At 47.3% G+C, this 22,007-nt stretch overlaps 1 protein-coding gene across 5 annotated transcripts in view; it reads right to left on the reverse strand.

The window, feature by feature from the left end:
* Nucleotides 1-503: 503 nt before the first annotated feature.
* The window catches only part of RBM33 (RNA binding motif protein 33), a 135,115-nt gene continuing 113,611 nt past the window's right edge, over nucleotides 504-22,007 (reverse strand). For 3 of the 5 annotated variants that reach the window (XM_012445296.3, XM_012445294.3, XM_064368168.1), the window contains 4 exons: nucleotides 18,424-18,630; nucleotides 15,837-16,025; nucleotides 7,202-7,290; nucleotides 4,038-6,884 (listed from right to left, as the gene is read on the reverse strand). In XM_012445296.3, the coding sequence (XP_012300719.2) occupies nucleotides 6,836-6,884; nucleotides 7,202-7,290; nucleotides 15,837-16,025; nucleotides 18,424-18,630 (534 nt within the window). In that variant the 3' untranslated portion in view covers nucleotides 4,038-6,835. Of the gene's footprint in view, nucleotides 6,885-7,201; nucleotides 7,291-15,836; nucleotides 16,026-18,423; nucleotides 18,631-22,007 lie in introns of all 5 variants that reach the window. The other 2 variants (XM_012445298.2, XM_064368110.1) reach the window with 2 other exon arrangements.

Below are 22,007 nucleotides of genomic sequence, written 5' to 3' on the forward strand. Positions count from 1 at the left end.
ACGATCAGACGTGCACTGTGATGACAGCCTCTGCAAAGAGGCCGCGCACAGCAAGAGCACAGCACCAAGGAAGGGCCACATCACGGGGACGGCGGAGCGGGGGGGCGCTGGGCCTCCTCATCTTCAGCCTCTCATTGTCGTGCTGGAATACAAATCTCTTCTGAAAAATTGTAAAAATTATCTGTAATGCTTTAAAAAATTAAAGAGAAGACTAACTCCCCTATCCCTAACAAAAGGAAGCATGTACTTTGCTGCCGTTTGCCCAGTCAGCTGAGAGTTGTGCAGCACCCAGAATGCAGGTGACAGGTGGTAGCTCCCTGGGCCTTCGGGGGCCCACTAATGAGACAGCTGCGTGAAAGCAGAGGGTTGCCGCCCAGGGGCCAATCTGGGGAGCGTGAGGGCACCCCCCACCCCTCCCGGAGGGGCAAGTGCACCATCTCAGGCACACGGGTGAGATGCTGTGGGCCGACATGAGCGCCGAGATAAAACGAAGGCCACGGAACCAGAGTGGAAACTGCAAGGTTTTATTAACACAATTTCCAAATTACATACAGTATAGATCAAACACATTTCTGGTATGAAATCACACAAATGATACACACAACAGTACATTCTCTTTTCAACTACGTCATTACCATTCTTCACACAGATCCTGGAAAAGCTACCACAGCAGTTAAGCAAAGTGAACAAAGGGCAAAGGGTGGACAGGCAACGGCGTTCCCACAAGTTAAGTGCAGTGTGTCTGAGAAAACAGACGGAGATCAACCCCAGAGACACGCTCTCCCATCAGCGCTCGATGTCTGAATTTCCAACGCTCTCCCAGTCAACACGGCTTCGCCCCCACCAGAGCCACCCGGTGCAGCCCGCAGAGTGCGCACGCATCGGGGCGGGGAGGCCCCGTCGGTCAGACGGCCGCCACCTCCAAGCGGAGTGAGCCACGCTACCACTAACACTGAACTCATGCACAAGAGCTCCTGCGAAAGCAGAGGGGTGGGAAACAAAGAAGCGGGTGGTTAGGGGCACGAACCGCACGCTGCGGACGCTGGCATCTTTGACTCGGCACTCACTCCTGCAGAGCCAAACTGCAAAACAACAGAATTAAAATGTTACTCTCTCCAATCAGACCTGGAGGAATGAACCGTGAGTAAAGACCTGTCAAAGCAAAGGTTGAGAGGTGAGCAGGTTGTAAACAAGTGTGAGAACGGTCAGCACCTTCCCTCCCAGCCCGCCTGCAGTCTCCACGCGGACGGATGCCGGGCACAGTGGCAGGAATGCAGCCCTCACCCAGTGTGCAGCCAACAGGCGGAGGGAAAGGACCGTGCAAGCGAGGGAGATGGGAAAGTCAGAGAGAGAGAGTCTCGGAGTGGGACAGGAGCTACTGGTGTTAAGAATGGTAGATGGATGTAGCCCAGGAAAGCAAAACAGAAATGGACAGATAAGGAGAGCCCAGAGCATGGCATGGCGAGGCAGTCCCATTACTAAATGACAGTAGCAAGAAGAAAGCAGAAACGTCCAGCAAACAGAATCAGCTCAAACATGAAAAACACTCTGTGCTTTGTTGCTGTGGTACCTGCAAATTAAACAGTGGAATTAAAGCCCAAGTGTTCAAGTCCTCACAGAGGAAACCATCCTGGATCCCACGCCTGTGAAAAGCAAAGCTGAATTACAGAAACGAGTGACGACGCGCTGCTGCGGTTCAGGGCGCCTCCGTGTGCTGCGTGCACATTATTAAAAGTGTCACACCTGAGAAAACACTACGGAACGCATACGACTCAAACAGTCCTTGAAAAATCAGCTTCCGCTACGGGTGCCCTTAAAATGAAAAGCAGTTTAAAAGAAAATCATGCTAAAAGAAGGCATGAGGTCTACTTTCTAGAGTATATTAAATTATTAAATACAGAATACTTTACAACAGAACCTGTCTGCCTACCCACTCTATGGAACATGCTAAAATTTAAAACCACGTTTCTTTTTGAAGGCCCTGCATTTTTCTAAATACCTTGCAAAACACTAACATGAAGGCTTCCTTATCTTTCAGTTGGTTCGCAGTAAAAGGAGAAAACAAATACTCAAGAAAAGTCTCGCGAAGATACCTGTTCCGTCCGCCCATCTTAAAGACTTCCTACCAAAACGTGACACAGAAAGAGACAGCGGAGACGTTCAGAGCGTCTTCTAGCCACAGCAGCTTACAACGCGTGAGGCAAACGGCCTTTCCGGCCATGTGCTACCAGCAGGAGGTATACCTGGGGATCCAATATGAATCCGTGAGTTCCGCTTTGGTTCCAGTACACAAACCACGGGCTTATGCACCTCAGAAGCTATCATTTAAAAAAATTCAATAGGTTGCAAAAAAACCTTACATAAAATCCTTAGGATTTAATATTAAGTCAAGGCTAAATGCCTCTGGAGGCTAAATTCATTTTTAAGAATGTCCAAAATAACACTCCATTCACCAACTTTAAAAATAGTTGAAAAAGTTGACTGAAATGTTCCTCACATCAAGGATCTAAGCCTTTTCACAGCTGATCTGGACTTGGGGCTTTCCGAGTGGTGGTAGTGGGGTGCCGCTGATCCTTTCCTATCCTGAACCCCCTCCCCTCAGTCAGTTCCCTGTAGAATCGTCACCTGTAATTTTTTGACAATCAACAATACCTTTCAAGTTTTCTCTCTCCCACCCCGCCTCCCTCCCGCTCCAAATTAAAAAAAATGGGGTGGAGGGTCAGAGCTAAATGAAGGGAGGCCAACTGGGTCTAAAACGCGATGCTGCGAAGCCAGAGCTGAGGCCTACAAGCAGGGAGGGAGGCAGGAAAAACACGAATCCCAGGAGGAGCAACGCAAAAGCGGGAAGCCCAAAGTCACCCAATAAGGGCGCTCCGGAGCCTGCACCCAGAATGTTTCTTGAGAGCTGGCAGTCCTCTCCAGCCAGAGAGCAGAGGAGGGGGACAGCCACGGGGACTAGAATTTCTAGGGCTCAGAATGTGCCGGCTCAGCACGCTGCCACCCCACCAAACACGCTGACCTCCTTGTCCCATGCCGTCACCTGACTAGAACCTGCCTTCAACAAGCGCCAGTCCGATGGCCCAGGAGTGCATTCAGCTTACCTTCCCAATAAAACAACGAAGAGAAACAAACAGAACAAACAGAACAAAACAAAAACAACAAAAGCCAAAAGAAAACAAAAGTGATGAGTTCTTAAAACTCATCCTAGGGACAAAGGCTCCAGGGCCTCGGGTGTCCTTCACCTGCCCTACCTGTCCTGCCCCAGCTGACCACCACCCAGTGAAGACGCTCCCCTTCCCCACGCCTCCAGGCCATCCAGTGTGGCCCAAGGGCTCTCAACTTGACTGGACTAATGACCTCCCCTGATGAGCCAGTGCGTTAGAAGAAAGTTTATTATTAACACTGAGATGACGGCTTCCCCATCCTCAAGCCTCTCCTCACCTGGGTCTGCCCATCCCTTCCTCCTCCTCTTCACCCTAAACTCCCCTTCCACCTTCTTCGGTAACAAAGCCTTCTGTTCACAGAACTGAGCAAGATGCTGTTTGAAAAAAAGACCCCTGGGTACAGGATCTAAGCTCTGTCACAATTCAGAAATGCTACAGAAGCAAGCTCCAACAACTGTTTGTCTGAGACCTTCACAAATCATGCTAGGAATGACCCGTATTAAAAATAGTTGAGGTGAAGCCGCCTCCCACCCCATCCCATCTCCTCCAGCAAGGAAGGGTGCAGGCACCTGCGGAGGCTGCTGCCTGTCTGGCAAGTGGAGAAACCCCTCAAAATCTGTCTGGGAAAATGATGAGATTTACTCTTTAGAAGAATATCAGTATAAGGATTTAACAAACACGGCCAGACCAGTGGTAATGTGAGGCTGTCTTCCAGTAAGCAGCCAAGTGAGCTTCTATTACAAAATCAAAGCGAGATAACGCAAGAAGAAAAGCAACCTGGCTCCACATAATCGGCTGCTGGTTTACCGTATGAGATATGCTAATATTTACGAACTTTAAGCTTCTTGAACTTGTGAACAAATAATACACAGATCAGGGTAAACGTATTGGCTTACTACCATCTTTATAAAAATCGAATATACACACAAACACATCAACAACTGTGGAACTGTATCCATTAAACTTTCATAAGACAACACAGAAGAACTAATAGCTAAGATGTTGCTGAGTTGAAAGCACTTCCAGTAACATTTTAATTTTAAAAAGTCCATATTTACATTGTATGCTAAATGCTCTTGCATCTCATTTTAAATGCATGATGAATCAAGAACAAAGATAATGGTTGCAGCAGATCTTCCAGGAGGGTCTGGCTGGTGTGGTCTGACTTCACCGTGAGCAGCACACCACACCTGTAAGTTGCATGACTTTCTAATTCTGCTTCTTTATTTTTCTGTAGTTTCCTTCAAGGAAACTAAACCTTCATTATTGGGATTGTCTGGTACTAAGAAACCATTTTCAGTGGTTGCGGGTGTTGAGAGAGGTCGGTCTGTGCTGGGCTGTTCTAACCAGCGCTTTAAGGCGGGCCCGGATGACTTTGTCAATCACCTTTCTAGAACATTCTATGAGGAGAAAGTCTGCCTGTGTGCGTGTGTAGATGGTTAGAGAAACACACACACCCCACTGCCTGTGTCTTACTCGGGGAGCACCAGAGCAGACCTTCCAGTGGCCGTGAAGTCTGTCTTGAAGAATGGGTGCCCAAACAGGACCAGTTTTATTAACACTGACTGCAAAAAAGGATGTTCTAATGCCTACTTCTCAGAGACAACACGCAGATATGTGGTTTTAAATACAGCACACTCAGACTAGTTCAAAAAGTGGTTAAAAAAAAAATAAAAGTCATTAAACTCATTTCATTGCATCAGTAAGCCCTCAATGACAAAATAAGTTGGGAAGCCTTCCCACTGCCCAGTGGGTCCTAAGTGGTCTGGGTCTCTCTTCATTAGAGCTCAAGGGCTACCAAACTCACCACTCCAACACAGCTGTGGACTGAGCCAAATAAACTACACCAAATACATAAACACATCCGTATCTCACTATGGAAATGAGGGGCAGTGACAGCCGTGTGATCCCGCTGATGGGCACACAGACCTGCCGCCTGGACGGCCTCTGCAGGCTCAGTGAGGCACGGCTGACAGACAGTCCCATCTTCCGAGGGCTGGCTGGGGCACTCTGGAGCAGAGGTGGCGGCAGCACAGCTGCAGGGTCCTAGCAGATCCTATGAGTGCTGCGGCTTCCTGGACTGTGGGCCGCAGCCCCTGCAGCGTGCGGTGTTACTCTCAAGCACGCAGCAAATGCCACTTTAGAATCACTGCTACAGAAGAGCTTGCCGGGTCCGAAGACCTTCAGCTCTTCAGACTGTCGTGGTAACTTGAGGAAGTAATATAAAACGTCAACTGTGGGAACAAGATGACGCAAGCCTACGCCCGTCTCCTTAGTCCCTTCCTTCTAGGAGGCTGACAGCGCTAGGGCCGTGCTCCCTCCAGGGACAGTAAGAAGAACGGGCTTCTATTTTCCTTAATTCTATTAGTAAATGTGACATGAAATCGTAGGTAAAAAATGTCTGAGTATGCCCTAGCATTATTTGCTCAAATAGCTCAGGTCCACTTTAGAATATATCCAAAATAGTGAAACTCGTTCACGAGCAGAAATACAGTAAGGCACTTTTCCCAGTGTTTGCCCAGAATGAATTCTACTACAGTGGCTTTACGGAGAGTATGTCTCACCTACAGGAACCTACCCGCAATTACGAAAAGCAGTTTCAATGATGACACAGACACGTCTCATTTGGGGCTATGCTGTCCCTGGAAGAAAGCCACCCTCACCCTGCACGCCATGGGCAATGGCAGGCCAGAGTGAACATCCACTGATGGACAGGGCGGCCCTGCTGCATCAGCCTTCAGAAAAACAGAAGTGACTGAAGCAATGGCCACCAAATTCCCAAGGAATGTCATGTATCACTGAGCCAGTGACAAACAGGCCACCCTGCTGCATTTAAAAAGAGAAAAAAACAGACAGGTCTGTTCCACCTTCAAGCCGTTCCTCCACCTCATGTGGTGGGAACTAGGCCAGAGGGCGGCCGGATGAGGTCATCACAGACCCCTGCTCTAGCCAAGGGCCAGACCGAGTGCCTGTCCAGCACGTTGCGTTATCTGGGAGGTGTGTTAAAAATGAATGCGGAGTTCATCGAAACTAGGAACACAGAGTTGACGCTTTTGAAATAGTGACAAGAAGCAGAATCTGCTGTTAAATTGGCACCATTCCCAACCACCCCACTCACACCCTGGCTTTCCAGGATATGCAAAGGTCAATCAACAACCAACCCAAATTTTAATCTACGTTTTTTACAAGAGCCTTTTAAGGGCTGAGAAGACAACTCGAGTTCTGCTTGGTTGAGAAGACTCTTCTAGCCTGCACTGAAGATAAGTGCAACCATTATCAAATATTCTCTGCTGTGAAAAATACTTAGAATTTGTGACGTCAATGCTCTTTCCTGAATCTAAGTCACTGTGATCAATCATAGAGTCAGATCGCAAAGCACAACGTCTACATGCATTGTAAGCACTTTGAAAACAAAAGAAAACGAAAAACTTGGAGTTCTTGGTGGTGACAACAGAATGCGAAGCAGCCTAACACCAACTCCAGCCTGCTGTGTCCTGTCAGGTCAGCTCCTCTGGAATCAACGCCGGGGCCGGCTGGCGCTCTGGACAACACTAACGCGGACTGCGGCCCGGGGAGACCTGTGCTCCTGGGGGTTCTGCGCGGGCCGGCAGCTTCCTCGAAGAAATTCCACAGTGTGTGTACAGCTTAAGGTCAGGCTGTCTTGTGAGGAATCACTCCACGATCAGGGCCACATTTATGTGGGACAAATCAATCATATGCCTGTGAAAATTTAAAGAAACCACTGACATTCAATTACCAAGGTGGGAGAAACTAGAGGGGACTGGGTCCTTTTTAATAAAAACACATCATCCAAACAGGCCGATTCGCTGGCAAGACCTACTCAAACACAAGGGCGACTCTTCACCTGGCAAAGGACGCACACCTCACAACAGGACCACCGTCTGCGCTTTGTGCCCTGGTGTCCCTCTATGGGGACAGGCGGGGAAACAAGCTTGCTACCGTGACAGATGGGAGAGTACAGGAAGGAGGCCCTCACTCCCGCCCCACGTCACCAAAGCACAGAACACACTGGTCACCTGTGGAACTTCTGCTGAAACGCTAGCGCATGGGCTGGCTCCTTGAACTTAGCTATGGCTTTCCGCTGCTGGGGAAGCATCTGTAAACTCTGGAGAAAGAAAACAAACATTTTAATATCAGTTGTAAACGACAACAAAAAATATGAACGTGTATGTTTATACATTATTAGCTTTAACACAAAATGAGTCCAGGCGGACACTTGGAATAAACAAACTGATTTTCCTCTCTCCCTGGCAATTTTTCTTACTTATCCAGATACTCTATTCCAAAACAGCGCTTTAGTACATCATTCCCAAGAGCAACACTTGTATCTTCCAAGCTCAGTGTTAAGACCTGCCATCATCTGGCCGCAGCAGCTGCCCAACCTCCTCCACGAGGCCTGGCAGCAGACACCCCTGGAGTGAGGCATCTCACTCCCTCACATCTTCTCACGCCTTCTTATCAGGTGATTTTTTAATAGGGGCCCCCACGAATCTTTTTAAGAACAGGACTCATCACACCAGAGGCAATTGTTTAGTACAGTCCACAGTAGGCAATGGCCCCTATTCTACCATCTCTGGGCATCCAGCTGGGTCACCGTGAGGGCAGTGGTGCCTGGGGCAGCCACCAGCATAACGGGGTCACATTTTGTACTTTAGAGTCTGTGATCACCAGTCTTAAACAATGGCATCTGAAATGAAATCTTCAGGAGTTCCCAGAGGGTCGCCACTCACTGGCCTAAAACAACAATGCCAGTGAAAAAGAAATGGATTTATGAAGATCTGCCGAAAGAAACGATGAGTCCAGTCAAGAGTTACAAACAGTGTCTGATAGCTTCCACGTAGTCCTTGAATCTGCTGACTGAGGCAGAGGGGAGCTGCCTTCTGCCTTAAGGCTTTAGCGTTAGGATCTGGGGCTGGGAGGGGCAGGAAGAGAGCACAGCAATCGCTGATCTGTTAGGCGGCGCTCCGAACGCTCAAGCAACTCGCAGCTCCAGAGTCTGGTCCTTCTCAATTACTTCAGGACACAGTCAACTTAGTGCTACTGTCTGGAGCACGCACAGGCACCCCCCAACCCCCCCCCGCCTTATTTATTTATTTATTTATTTATTTATTTATTTATTTATGAGACGGAGTCTCACACTGTCGCCTGGGCTGGAGTACAGTGGTGCAATCTTGGCTCACAGCAATCTCCACCTCCGAGGTTCAAGTGATTCTCCTGCCTCAGCCTCCCAAGTAGCTGGGACTACAGGCATGTGCCACCATGTCCAGCTATTTTTTTGTATTTTTAGTAGAGATGAGGTTTCACTATGTTGGCCAGGCTGGTCTCAAACTCCTGACCTCGTGATCCACCCGACTCAGCCTCCCAAAGTGCTGGGATTACAGGTGTGAGCCACCGTGCCCAGTGCCCCTGACTCTTCTAAGAGCAGGAGTCACTGGGAAGCTCCTGGCATGGGCACCAGCAAACAATGTCCTGAGGAACTGCACTCAACAGGCACTTTTGGTGGCCAGAAACTATTTGCTGTGTCTGAGTTTCTGTTCAGTGAAATAGAATAGCTAGAGAAAATAACTACCAGCACACGATCCCTTGAAAACATGGAGGCACATGTGGCCGTTTCATTTTAAAGCATTTGTCAAAGAGCTACAATGGAAGCAAACAGCTAAAAACATCAATGACTTGGAAAGTGTTTTAAACAGTTCCACTGTATATGAAGTAACTGTTCTCCATTTAATAACCACAGAACGTCTATCAGTAAACAAGACTAGCAGAGCTCTGAAAGAATACTCAAACACTTCCGAAAAAGTTGTCTTCCAGTGCTTCTATAACAGCGTTTACACAGAAATACACAGAAAGGTTCAAGTCTCCACACCCAAGGGCATCGAGAAGGCTCACACACAGGCTACCCCGGGAGCAGCAAGCCTGGTCTGGGGACATCCTGACACAGGCCAGCAATGAGGCAGCCCGCGAGGCAGCAAGGGAATTGTCTGTTTTTCTGAAACAAGTTCAGTGAAGTATCGCACTTTCTCCCTTCTTTCTGAAATAAAAGATGAACGCAGAGGAAACTTCTTGACAGCTTCACTTGTCATTAAGCTAACAGGAAAAGTAAAGCCCCACAACGTGGTCTCTTGGATACATCCTCAGCAATATGGCTTGCAATATGGCTTTCTGGACTTTGAAATTGTGCCTGTATTTCTTGACAGGGACCTGTTTTCTCTCCCAATCTGCCAGACTCATCTTTCAGCATGCACTCCTTTTGTGTATTAGCCTGTGAATGATATTCAGTCACTGAAACAACAGAGCAACTTCCAAAGAGAAAATGCTATCTGTTCTGTTCCCAGGCAAGGGGCCGTGTAGAGTGAGAGTCACCTGTCCACCCTAGTCAGCCCCCGCTGCTGCCGCCGCGCCTCCGGGACTCTTGCCGTTCTTCCGGCAACAGCACTAGCGTGCTCAGTGCTCCAGGATCCTGAGGGGTTTAAGCAATGCCCAAAAGTGACCAAAACAGCTTCACGTAACAGCTGCCAATACTCTGGCGGAGCTTGCTGTAAGAACTACGATAACGGATCTTCTCTAAACTTAACTTGTCTAAAAATATAAAAATGCCCCCATTAGGAATGGATAAGGAAAACTAATTTCATATCTCACAAAGCAATTATCAACATTCTGCAAGTCATAGAATCTGGATTGGAAAATACCATATACTCAAGCGAGATCCTGTCTCTACAAAAGAAATTTAAAGATTAGCCAGGTGCAGTGGTGCACTCCTCTCGGCCTAGGTACTCAGGAGGCTGAGGCGGAAGGACCCCTTGAGCCCAGGAGGTAGAGGTTGCAGCGAATCATGATCACAGGATCACATCATTGCACTCCAGCCTGGGTGACGGAGACCCTGTTTCCAAAAAAAAAGAAAGTATCACGCTGTTCTTTTGGGAAATAACGTTTCTTTTGGGCAATTTCACAATGTGAAATGAGGGCATCAGGCTGCCAATTGTACGATATTTGGTATCAGGTTTGTTTACTTGTCATCTATGTAGCTTAAAAACCTCAATCTGATTGAGGAACTATCAGTCAAGGAAGCATTAACTTTCACTGAGATTCTTCAACCAGAGGAATGACGGGGTTTTCACTCAACACAGCTGACAAGTGTGCGGTCCTAAAACTGGCTTCCTGTCTGCCCTCTCTATTTACATTTTTGCACTTTCTTTCAGAAGTAAACCCTGTTTTCTAGATACAAAATTAAATTGTAGAAACTGTCAATATTCAACCATTTTTGACCTACCAAAATGACAAACACTCGCCATTAATTAGGAGCAGAGGAAAAGAAACTTTCCAGTGAAAGCTTCAAGACGTGGTCGCCAGCTTCCACTGTGAAAATATACACGTCTACACAACTCAGCAACACATTATCATAGAGTTTAAACCTTCACCCAGAACAAAGTGAAAGTTAAAATTTGTCTCAAGTCTACATACTGACGGACCTCCTTCCTGAATAGGTCACCTGCGGCCCCCACATAACGTACTGGCAGGGAGAGGGAAGAGGCTGGCACACCAACTCTCACTCTGATTGGCTTTTCATTTTTCAGAGACAACTTCAGACAACTTCTGAGGAGAGCTCACTATACCACTATACATAAGTAGCAAATGCAAGTTAAAAGGATCCCCTTCAGCTGGCAGCTTCCTGCATCTGCACCCAACATCTCCACCCAGAACCATCTGACTGAATGCACGGCCACACCACCCGGGAGCGAAAAGCTTCCATGTTGTTCGGAACCCTAGCCTCTTTTCCCCATTAAAAGAAAAGCTCTTCCTCTTCTGAGGAAGAGTCTGTGCACAGCTGTGCTCGTGTGTGTGCATGCATGTATTAAGATAGCTGCTTCCCAGCCTATGATGAAGTGAACAGCCTCTCAACTCCGCATCCCCATCCATCAACACGCTGTGAAGAGGCTAGCCCACGCCCCTGCAGCTTAGACCCAGGCCCAGGCCTTAACTAAGGCCAGAAAATCAGTGTGGGCCTTTTTTTCCACAGTTTCCCACGTGGCTCAAAACTATTTATTATTTCACATAAATAGACAAGTTCTTTTCTCGTGGAATATAATCACAATTACATCCTCGTTACTTCATTTCTTTAAAAATGACTACTGCAGGCTGGGCGCGGTGGCCCACACCTGTAGTCCCAGTGCTCTGAAAGGCCAAGGCAGGAGAAGTGCTTAAAGCCACAAGTTTGAGACCAACCTGGGCAACACAGAGAGACCCTGACTGCTTAAAAAAATTTAAACACTAACTGGGCGTGGTGGCATGTATCTGTAGTCCTGGATACAGAAAGTCCTGGCAGGAGGCTTGCTTCAGCCCAGTTTGCAGCTGCAGAGAGCTGTGATCGCACCACTCCACTCCAGCCTGGGTGACAGAACGAGCCCTGTGTCTCTACACATGCACATGTGCGTGCACACACACGACTGCTGTTTACTCCTTCAACATCTACCAGGTATGTACTCTCAAGAAATCCTACGCTAAGTAAATCAGATGTGAATCTCACCTTTGAGATTAGAATTAGGTGACAAAATCATTTGTGCTCATTAGACCTGCAGAAAGTCTGGCCTGCCTTATGCAGGCACATCTAGTGGGTAACCAGGGAGCAGACAGCCCCTAAGAGTCACCATCCTACCACCACAAGAATCCCTCCACAAGCAGGAGCTTCAGGGGGATTTCATCTTGAGATAAACTGCACTCCGGGGTGCAGTCGCTGCAAAATGAGTGATCTGCTATTCGACTGCTACGCCCAAAGGTGCTCAGCTTGGATGGATAAGAATCTGACTTGCAGGAAAAAGGAACCTGGCATCCCTGAGTGTCTGTTCTGTGGAAGAGACCATGCTCGTGGCCACCACGGAGATCCTCTCATTTATTACCCGCCATGTGAGAGCTGGGCAGCTACTTCAATGTTAGCAGAGGCTCACAAAGGTGAAGCAGTCTACCTGAGAGTCAGACACCAACCAAGAAATGGCAAACTCAGAACCGAATCCCAAGTCTCCTCTCAAAGCCCAGACCCTTGCCACTGTAGCCCGCTGAGTTCTGAAGGGCGAGCTGACCACGGCTGGCTGCCCCCCCGCCCCGAGTCTGAGAGGACTGCCGGCAGAAATGACAAAGCATCAGAAGGAAGCAGAGCAGCCTGCCACACGCGGGCACAGTCTCAGTGCCGGCACCATGAGTCCCTCGCCCACACCCAATGCTGGCCTTCCTATATTTCACCTTATTTTATTGAGAATCAAAACAGAGAAACAGTTATATTTAATGAGTGACTGTAAACTTTACGCTCTCATGAGGAATTTTTTTTATTCCACAGGGTTCATTATAGAATACAAAATTTATTTCTCCTTCTTAACACAATTTTAGGCAGATCCCAGCAACAGGGAAATAAATAATTAAGCCAAGGGAGCTGAGAAGTTATGATGAACTTACTTCCGGATCCTATCGGTTAATCTGGGTTCAGTCTGGGAAGCAGAGGGTCACAGCTGCTCAACAAGAATGGTGCCGGTTCCCAGAGGCTGACAGAGACCTGTCTCCTCCCTCTCCTGAGAGGAAGGCACAGCACTGATGACCCCATGTTCCTCCCAGGTAGACTCTTCTTTCTCACCCATTTAGTTTTAACATTGATGAATGTCACGTGGTCCTCTCTCTTTTTTTTTCCCCTCTGGGACGGAGTCTTGTTCTGTCATCAGGCTGGAGTGCAGTGGCACAATCTTGGCTCACTGCAACCTCCGCCTCCTGGGTTCAAGCAATTCCCCTGCCTCAGCCTCCCAAGTAGATGGGACTACAGGCGTGCACCACCACATCCAGCTAATTTTTTGTGTTTTAGTAGAGACAGGGTTTCACCAGGTTGGCCAGGATGGTCTCGATCTCCTGATCTCATGAGCCGCCTGCCTCAGCCTCTCAAAGCATTCTCATTCTTACTGCATCCTTTCTTGTGTGAAATTCCACAACACACTAATGTATTAACGTCATTCCTATTTCTGGTTATGACATTTCTACAAAATCTTCTCATTCTTTCTCACTCTGAGTCTACAGACAAATGTCTTTGAAAGACTTTCTGGAGAGGCTTGTAGTTGAAGGAAATAAAACACTCATCTAAGAACAAAACTGGCTGCCATATCACTGCTACACTGAGAGAAGTTCTCAAATTCCATGAGTTTAAAAAGTATAGTTAATGTGCAGTTACTAGAATTTTCTACAATTAAAAGGACCAAAGGAATGAATACAGGTTCTCCTGGTACAGACACCACCAGTACCTGGCATTATACCAGTGAACACTAGGTGGCGCCATATCCCAAAGAGACATAGACTAGACACTACTCCATAACATTAGGATAAAAAATATTTGTCCTAAAACACAGAGAGAAAGGCATTTTTCTTCCTCAAACCAGGAAAGTGGCACTGAAGCCTTGGGCCACTTGGCACCGCCCCTTTACAGTATGTATTGAAACCACAGTGAAGTTGCTCTGTGTCTCTTCACAGTCTGTACTCGCCAGTGTTCTTGATCCTCCGCCACCAGCGCTGGCAGAAGTATATTCTATCAGCGTTTGTTTTTAACTGAGAAAGCTCGCATTTTGTGAACGCAGTGTTTAAAAATCTGTAAACTCCAACTCAAAACCAACCCATGCGCTTAACTGGCAAGAACCGAGAGGGCGTGGCTTGTCCCGGGGTGGGAGGACACGCCTTGCTGAGGTGCTCAACTCGCCCCTCGGGGGTCTGCAGAGCAGCTTCTGAAGAGTCACTGAGGCAACCTAATTTAATTACTAATTAAAATAAGCAATTCATCCATTCCCACACCGCTATGAGATTTTAAGGGCCCCAATCAAACTTTACTGATAACACAATAATTTCAGTAAGTTTTTTCAGAACAAAAAGAGTGGCAAATGGAAGGGGAAAAAAGCCATTCATTTAAGAGGTCTATACAATCCCACAGTGCAAAATGAGAAATTCCATGTAAAAAAACACTGAAGTCAGCTGGGTTGGCAGTGACTCCCAGCTAACTTTCCCAGTGCAGCCAGTGAGCCTCACTCGATGCCGTGAGAAGCAAACAGTACTTGCTGTTCAGGTGTGGATCTTGACAACCAGATTACACTCAAAAATACTCAAGAAAGTGATCAAGACTACACACAACAAAGCAAAGCCCACAAAAGCAGCAGGTGACATATGAAAACGACAACGCGACCCTTCTGCCTACAGGGGAGTGCAGAACGCCCCAAAGACAGGAGGAGCAGCAGGACACCGGGCCACACACATGAGGCCTCGCCAAGCGCACTGTCTGTGGCTCACAGCTAACAGACTAGGCTTGGGGTTTTTTCATCTGGACTCACCGCTACACAGTTACTGGACCAGAATTCTCCATCACCATTTGCTTTGAGAATCTCAGATTAGGATAACCACATTTTAAGGCATCTGAAATGCTCTAGTTCTATTCTGTTCCTGTGAATTAATCTATGTTATGATCAATTGTTTTGAAATATCCTTGAACATAAACTGTATGCCTCTAGTAACTGATAAAGCATTTCTAACTGTACCACTGGGGAGCCCGCTCTATCATAAATAGAGGCCAAGGCTTTGTACTTACTTTCCATTACTACACACAAATAAAAATTAAGCCTATCTCCCCAGGAATCCAATAATGAAGATGGTAGCAATTAAAACCAGTAACATCTAAGTCTCTGGAAGGACTTTCATCTACTCATTTTTAGGAACTGTCAACAGCAGATGGAGATCTAAAACATGTACATTAATTACTCACATCAACCCTAGTCTGAGCATGTTTCCAAATTCACCCATGAAGCTAGGGGCTCTGAGAAATTCTTGAAAGAAAGCACCCCGGACTCCTCAGAACTCTGACATGTACTCTGTGATCCAAAAAAATCCTGTTTCCAAAGTGCTCTGCCCTCAGGCACACCGGATCCCGCCATGGGATGCAGGGTGCATGGCAATGGCAGCAACAGGCACGTGGGCAACACCCGACAGGAAATGGGACTGGACAAGCAGGTGGCTTCTTCGCTGGGTCAGCGACAGGGCTCTGGGCCTAGAGACCAGGAGTTTCCGTGGAAAACCCTTGTTTGCAATGGACCTCGGACTGTGTTCCTCTGCATGCATCTCATTTGCAGCCAGCTCAGCAGGCATGTTTCAGCATTAGAATTAGCCAGCTTTAAACTAAGAGACGAAGACACAGTCCAAGATACTGTCATACTTGTAAAATCGAAACCAAGGCACACAGCTATGAGCACATGAAGCTGTTTCTGGAAAGCGAGGAAAAGAAGGCTCAATACTCTAAAATGTAATGTTACTACAAATAAAACAAGTCATTTGACAGAACAAAAAAATTCTCATGTATCTGTGCAAGTCAGATCCTCTATGATAATACGAAGATCTCAAAGGATAATCTGTTCAGTTGGGGTATTTATTTCTTAAAATTTTTTAACTAAGAGTCTGAAAATTTCAAAATAAACATTTTGAGGCAAATGTTCTGATATTAAGTGTGCACATATGGTATTTATCTTATTTCCCAAGTATTATTTTAATATGAAAGTAACCAGTACAATGGGCACTGTGCTTTAAATCAAGAAATGACTTTGTCTTGGGACACGACCACCCGTGGCACAGACGCCACCCCCAGGCGGCTACCTGAATGGGTCCCACTGACATCAGCAGGCTCTTCAGCTGGGCATCCGTGGTGGATGAGGACAGCCCCTCCACGGACACCACGCAGGGCTGCGGCTTGCACTCCACCACCCGCAGGTTCTGCTTGTTTGGCATCAGGCGCCCCCGGCCCATGGGACCAGCCACTCCTCTGCCTCGTCCGTGCATGATGGCCTGGTGACAACAAAGGAAATACATTCAGAGTTTCAAGCTTGAGCTTCTTCCATAGTTACTAAGACGTAAAAGTGAACAAGTAACTTAGAAGCCATTAAAATATACCAGGAGCTACAGGATTGGCTATAGTTTTCCATCCACTATCAGAGAATGGTTTAAAATTTAAATGAGTCAACAATATCCAGCAAGTCTAAGTTGAGGCAGAGGAAGAGGAGGGAGCTGACAAAGCCTGCAACCCTCCAGGGCCCTGCACTTGTGCTGGGTGGGCGCTCTGCGTTATCATCATTCTGGGTAGATCAGGCACCCAAGGGGGCTGAGACACTTGCTGCAAATGACACAGTTAAGAAACCGGATCCAGTCCTTAAAGAGCCCAGAGACCCTATTTCCCCTATTGTATTCTAGGCTGGTTTCAGGGGACCTGTTGTGCACAGTGCTAAGTCCACCTTACAGTCCAGTCCAGCAAGCCACAGCATTCTGTAGATGGCATTTGCTATCCTGAAACCCTCTCAGGCAGATTCTGCAGCCAGGGATTCCCCTGCGGCTGCACATTTCCACCGTCTGCAGTGCTTTTCAAAAGAAACAAAAACACACTGTGACTGAGGACCCAGACACCCCCGAGTGCGATCCTGCTGCTCTAAGGTGGGCCCAGACATCATCATTTTTCAAAGCGGCCAAAGGTTCAAAACCACTGCTCAAGGAACCTGTAAAAAAGAGGAGACTGCTGAACTTTCCCACACTTTCCCTAGATGAGGAAGTCAGAGAAGACACACGTGCCCACTGCCTCCGGCCTGGACGACGGTGAAGGGCAGAAGGCAGGGTGGAGCTGAACGGCACTAGCTTTCCAGATGTCCTACCCTAATTCTGTCCTGGAATGCGGGCAGAATGGAACAAAAGTGGTCTCCCAGTGCATCATAGAAAAAGGCAAAGAAAGTTAGATGGAAAGTGGAATTGAACGTCAGGACATGAGTGTGCACCCACAGAAAAGAAAATGCAGAGAAAACCTCCACACGCCTCAGTACTCTGCAGACGGCAGCGGTACTACGCCTGTGAAGGAAGCTTTCAAACAGGTGCAGAGGGTCATTTCAAGAGAAACCACGCTGGCAAACACACATGAAAGTTGCAAGTTACACTGGCTGGAAACCAGCAGTAACTAACTATTCTCCTGTTCTAACTGAAGTTAGCTATGATATTAACAATCATATCTCCAACAAACGCCTATTTATACACCCAACACCAAGTCTTTTAGATGCATCTTATAGGATCCTCACAATTGCTTACATAAGATAGGAAACATCATTATCCTCATTGAGAAGAGAACAAGTGAGGTTTAAGACGGGAAACTCGAGTGTGCTGTGCATGCATGTGTACGGGGTGTGTGGTTCTGAGGCCTTTCTCATCATATATTCAGGGATGACACCTGAAGGAAGAAAATTCAGACTGGAGCCATCTTTAAAGGGCCCGTCACTTTAACACTGACATCATCACTGAATCTGTCTATACTTCTGTTTGCTAGTACAAAATGGAATTTTGTTTGCTCTCATATCAGGAAGTGTTTATGGGATAAGACAAAGTAATTTAAATACTTCGAAAGGAGACAGAAGAGTCTTAATAGTCACACTAAGTGAGACAAGGTGACCCGGGAGGATGAGCAGGCAGACCTGCCACTCTCCACAGAGTGCAAAGCAGGGCTATGCCCAGGTCTTCCTTTGCGCAGCTCCACCCAACAGGTGTCACTGACTTCTGCACCAAGAGGGTACTTCACTATCAAGACTTTGGGGAGCCAAAAAGATGCCTCACTAGAAGCTGAGGGGAAGGGCCCTCTGTCACCAGTGTACAACACGACAGGATGTGCTCCTCGCACACAGACGGTCACTCCATCAGAAAGGGGATGGGGAGTGCCCTTGCATCCTGTGTGACAGCTGGAGTTAAGGGAAGGAGTAAGGAGCTGGGAATGCGGCCTAGGGCAAGTTACTTCATCTCCAAAGACCTCAGTTTCCTCTGTCTGACCTGGGGCCATGTGCACGCACCTGATTCTACATTTGTAACATTTCTGGTGAATCAGTGAACAGAGGAAAGAGCGCATGCTGACACACAGCAGCACGCACTGTCCCGAGAGCACAGCAGATGCCGCTGGGTAGACAGCTCAGAACTGCGGGAAATCATCATACTCCCGGCTGTGGGTGCTCTTCTGGGTTTGTTCTGTTAAATAAGTCAGGAGAGGAAAAGGCTTTGGTGAAAACGTTAATGTGTTTTCAAAGCCAGAACAAAGGAAATGATGGTTCATTAATGTGAGTACTACTGTGTGCCATGGGCTACGTTTCAGAGAGCGTCTGAACACTGCCTCACACACGGCCTCCGCGCTGCCCGTGCCGTGGCGAGGTGACGAGCGGTACAGTACCTTCTTCCCCGGGTGAATTCCTTGGATGCTTTTGATCCCTGGAGGGACAGGCGAGTGTGCGTGGGGTCCCACTGGCGGATGTGGGGGCTGCTGAAGGCCCCCCCTGGTCAGCGTCACCTTGCGGGCAGGCTGCAGTCCCACTTCTGGAGGCTGGGGAAGCCGCTGGGGCTGGCCTTCTGGGTGAAAAAAGCCATCGCTCTCTCCTCCCTGCCGAAACCAAGAAGGCAGCATGCTGTTCAGTGTCTGCTGCACCAAACGCTCCTCCCATTTCAAACAAGTTTCGAGGCAAAACCATTTCAAACAAGTGTGACTTGAAACTTGTCATTTCACCGGCACCAGTAAGGACATTTCTCATTGGCGAGTGGTCAGTTTCCAACAATATGTTTGAAATTTCAAACACTAAGATCTCCTTTAATTACTATATTCATGTAAGAGGTCTGCTATTAAAATAAATGCTGTTTAATTCAGTGAAATACTGGCTACCTTCAACATACTTCATATCCAATACGTATTTTTCACTCGCAGCATGCGTTCATTTTCAAAAGCATTCTTGTGAAAATGTACAGTTTGCATGAGAAGTGGTTTTAAACTTTAACTCCTACTCCAACCTAACCTAAGAAAGCAGCGAGCCCAAGCCCTGCCAGTTACGGCTGTGTCTTCCGAACCGGTCATGGCGCCTTCTACTCCGTCCCAATACAGGGACTACAAATACTCGGACCTCCCCAATACAGCGTTCTGACGTGCCGAAGAGCATCCCAAAATACCGGCCAGAAACTCCCCTTCCTTCTGCCAAACGAGTACAGAGCATGCGGATTTCCAGGAAGCGTGCTTGCTCTATGAAGAGCCTTAGGAACATCAGGAATCTCGTCTGTTGTGTTTTATTAACATTCTGTTCATCGATTAGGAAGCACGCACCCTCGGAACTCACCACCTATGATGTGCACACCTCCAGGCAGCGTGAATGCCTGAGGGTGGTGCCTCCCAGCTGCTTTCAGTACTGAGAGCAGTGCCTTCCCCCAAGAACAGCTGGAGGCTGGGAAAAGATGGGGCAAGAACAGCAGACACCGCCCTGATCAATTCTGTAAAGATGGACGCGTGGACTTGAAAAGGAAGACGAAGGCTTTTATTAGCACCAGGCCCACTCAACATCGACAGGGATGGAGTGCCAGTCACGGGACAGTAAACCCTCCCCACAGGGTGCTCGGCTGTGCCAGTGTCTCCATGGGCAACCTGGTCAACCAGCTCAGAAGCAGCTCACATACCCGCTCTTCCTACCAAACATATCTTGTGGAGACCAAACCGCACCAAGGGCTCCGCAAAGAGAAGGAACGAGGACTGGAGCAAGATGGGTGTAGCTAAGATTTCTGCTAAGACCGTCCAAAGTACAGGAGCTCAAGAAAGGATGAGATGCAAAATGTCACACAGGAGCAGGTGCACGAAAAAGTCTGCAAATCTTCTCTCTCCAGAACAAGTAAAACCTGAACAAAATTGCCCAAAACAACATTTGAGGACTCTGGAAATCAAAGAAAATGAAGCAAATGGAGAAGCACTTAATCCTGAGCTGTGAGCACAGTGCAGTCTGCCGCCTCCCTGATGGGGGCAGACACGGCAGCTCCATCAGCACAGGGCCCGCAAGTCCCCCAGCAGCACTGGCCACACAGGTAGCACTCTTGGTGGGAAAGGTGCAAGGAAGGCGATGAGCCTGTGGGCCTCTGGTCACAGTTCAGTTTGGAACAAGCAGCAGAGCAGCCAGAAATCTGAGAAACCTAATGAGGAGATTCCAGAAGGGAAAGTGCCAGAGGAGGCCTAGACCTAGACGGGCTCTCCCCACATGGTGGCCTGGGAAGCCCCAACCCAAATCCAGCTATCATTGGCCACGGGGGCCCGAGCAGGGTCCAGGGACCTGAGCACAAGCTCCTCCCGGTCGCTGGCTGGCTACTAAGCCATACGGCAGAAGGGTCGACCCCTAGGACGTCAGGCTAAGAAATATAAACAACAGTACAAACACTGAACAAACTGAATGAAAAGAAAAATACAACACATCAAAAGTTAGGGGGTGTAACTTAAGCAATTACAGCAAAAAGGTAAAACATCTAAAATCAATCGTTTGAGTTTCTGTTTCTACCTCAAGAAGCTAATCCCCCTTCCTCAAAAAAGGAAATCAAACCCAAGTAGAAGGAAGAAAAAAAACGATAAAGACCACAGTGAAAAGCAACAGCGTGGTAAAAAGAAAAATAAAGAAAATCAGTGAAACCAAAAGTTGGTATTTTGAGATCAGCAAAAAACTGACACTCCTTTAAAGATACTGAGCAAGGAAAAGGAGAGAAGATAAATTACCAAAATAAGGAAACAAAGAGGGATCATCGCAACAGACCCTAAGAAATTAAAAAGACATTACGAGCAACTTGACATCAACACACTAGGCAATTCAGATGAAATGAGCAAATTCCATGAGACACAAGTACCAAACTGACCCCAAAAAATATGAGTAGAACTCTAATAAAAAGACAATAAATTATTAAAAACCATTCGCTCACACACACACACACACACACACGACCTAAAGAGCCTCACCAGTAAATTTTATCAAATATTTAAGGAAGAAAGACTTACCACATTACACAATCTCCTTCAGAAAACAGCACTTTCCCACTCGTTCTCTGGGCCTGGTATTACCCTAACACAAGGCCAAAGGCATCGAAAGAAAAGACAACCGCAAAAGGATATTCCTCACAACAAACACACAGGAAAAAAATCCCCAACAGACTATTAGCAGACTAAATCCACCAACACAGAAAAAAGGGATCACACATCATGACCAGGTAAGATACATCCCAGAGGTGTGGGGCTGGTTTAACACCCCCAAATTAATCAAGGGACATACTACACAAAGGAAAGGATGGTGTGGTCATCTGCCATTGTCCAGCCAGGGCTGTGGGTGACTGAGCCAGATGGGTTCTCCTACCTAATGTTCTATGACTCTATCATGTGAATTATCACTGCCTGGAATGTGCTCATCTTACTGGGAGGCATTCCTATCTTACAGAGGGCCACCCTCACCCCTTAAATGGAAGCACTGAGAAAGGCAGACCGCTTGCACAATCCACAAAGTCAGGCTGATGGTTTGTGCTTCTTAAATCTTCTCCACAAAGCCCTCTACCCAAGGTGTGAGCAGGTACCTCACCAGACAGGGATGGCCTATTCTAAGTACACAATTCTTTAGTTTGTATCTTAAAAAGCTATGTGAATTCTCTCCAGTTTTATACATGCTTGAAATTTTCTACACTAAAAAGTTTTAAAATTTAAAAATATATATACCACATACCCTCATCTTTCTTGAGAACCAGTGGCCATTTATTAATTTATCCAAAATCCTACTTAAATGGTGTTGCCTAACGGTACAATCTTAGTGTGAGATTCATAAATTCACTACGCACGTGTCCAGCTGTACAGCTGCTGAAAATATTCCTCCTTTTTCCAAGTGCAAACACTTCACACCACCTTCCAGGTCCCATGAGGGCCCATGCTAGGTGGAGGTGACATCAGACCACTCAGTTCTCCACCCAACTCAGCAACACAACAGT

Source organism: Aotus nancymaae, unplaced genomic scaffold, assembly GCF_030222135.1.
Source record: "Aotus nancymaae isolate 86718 unplaced genomic scaffold, 86718_ANA_hifiasm-v0.15.2.pri h1tg000002l, whole genome shotgun sequence".
NCBI classification, from domain to species: domain Eukaryota; kingdom Metazoa; phylum Chordata; class Mammalia; order Primates; family Aotidae; genus Aotus; species Aotus nancymaae.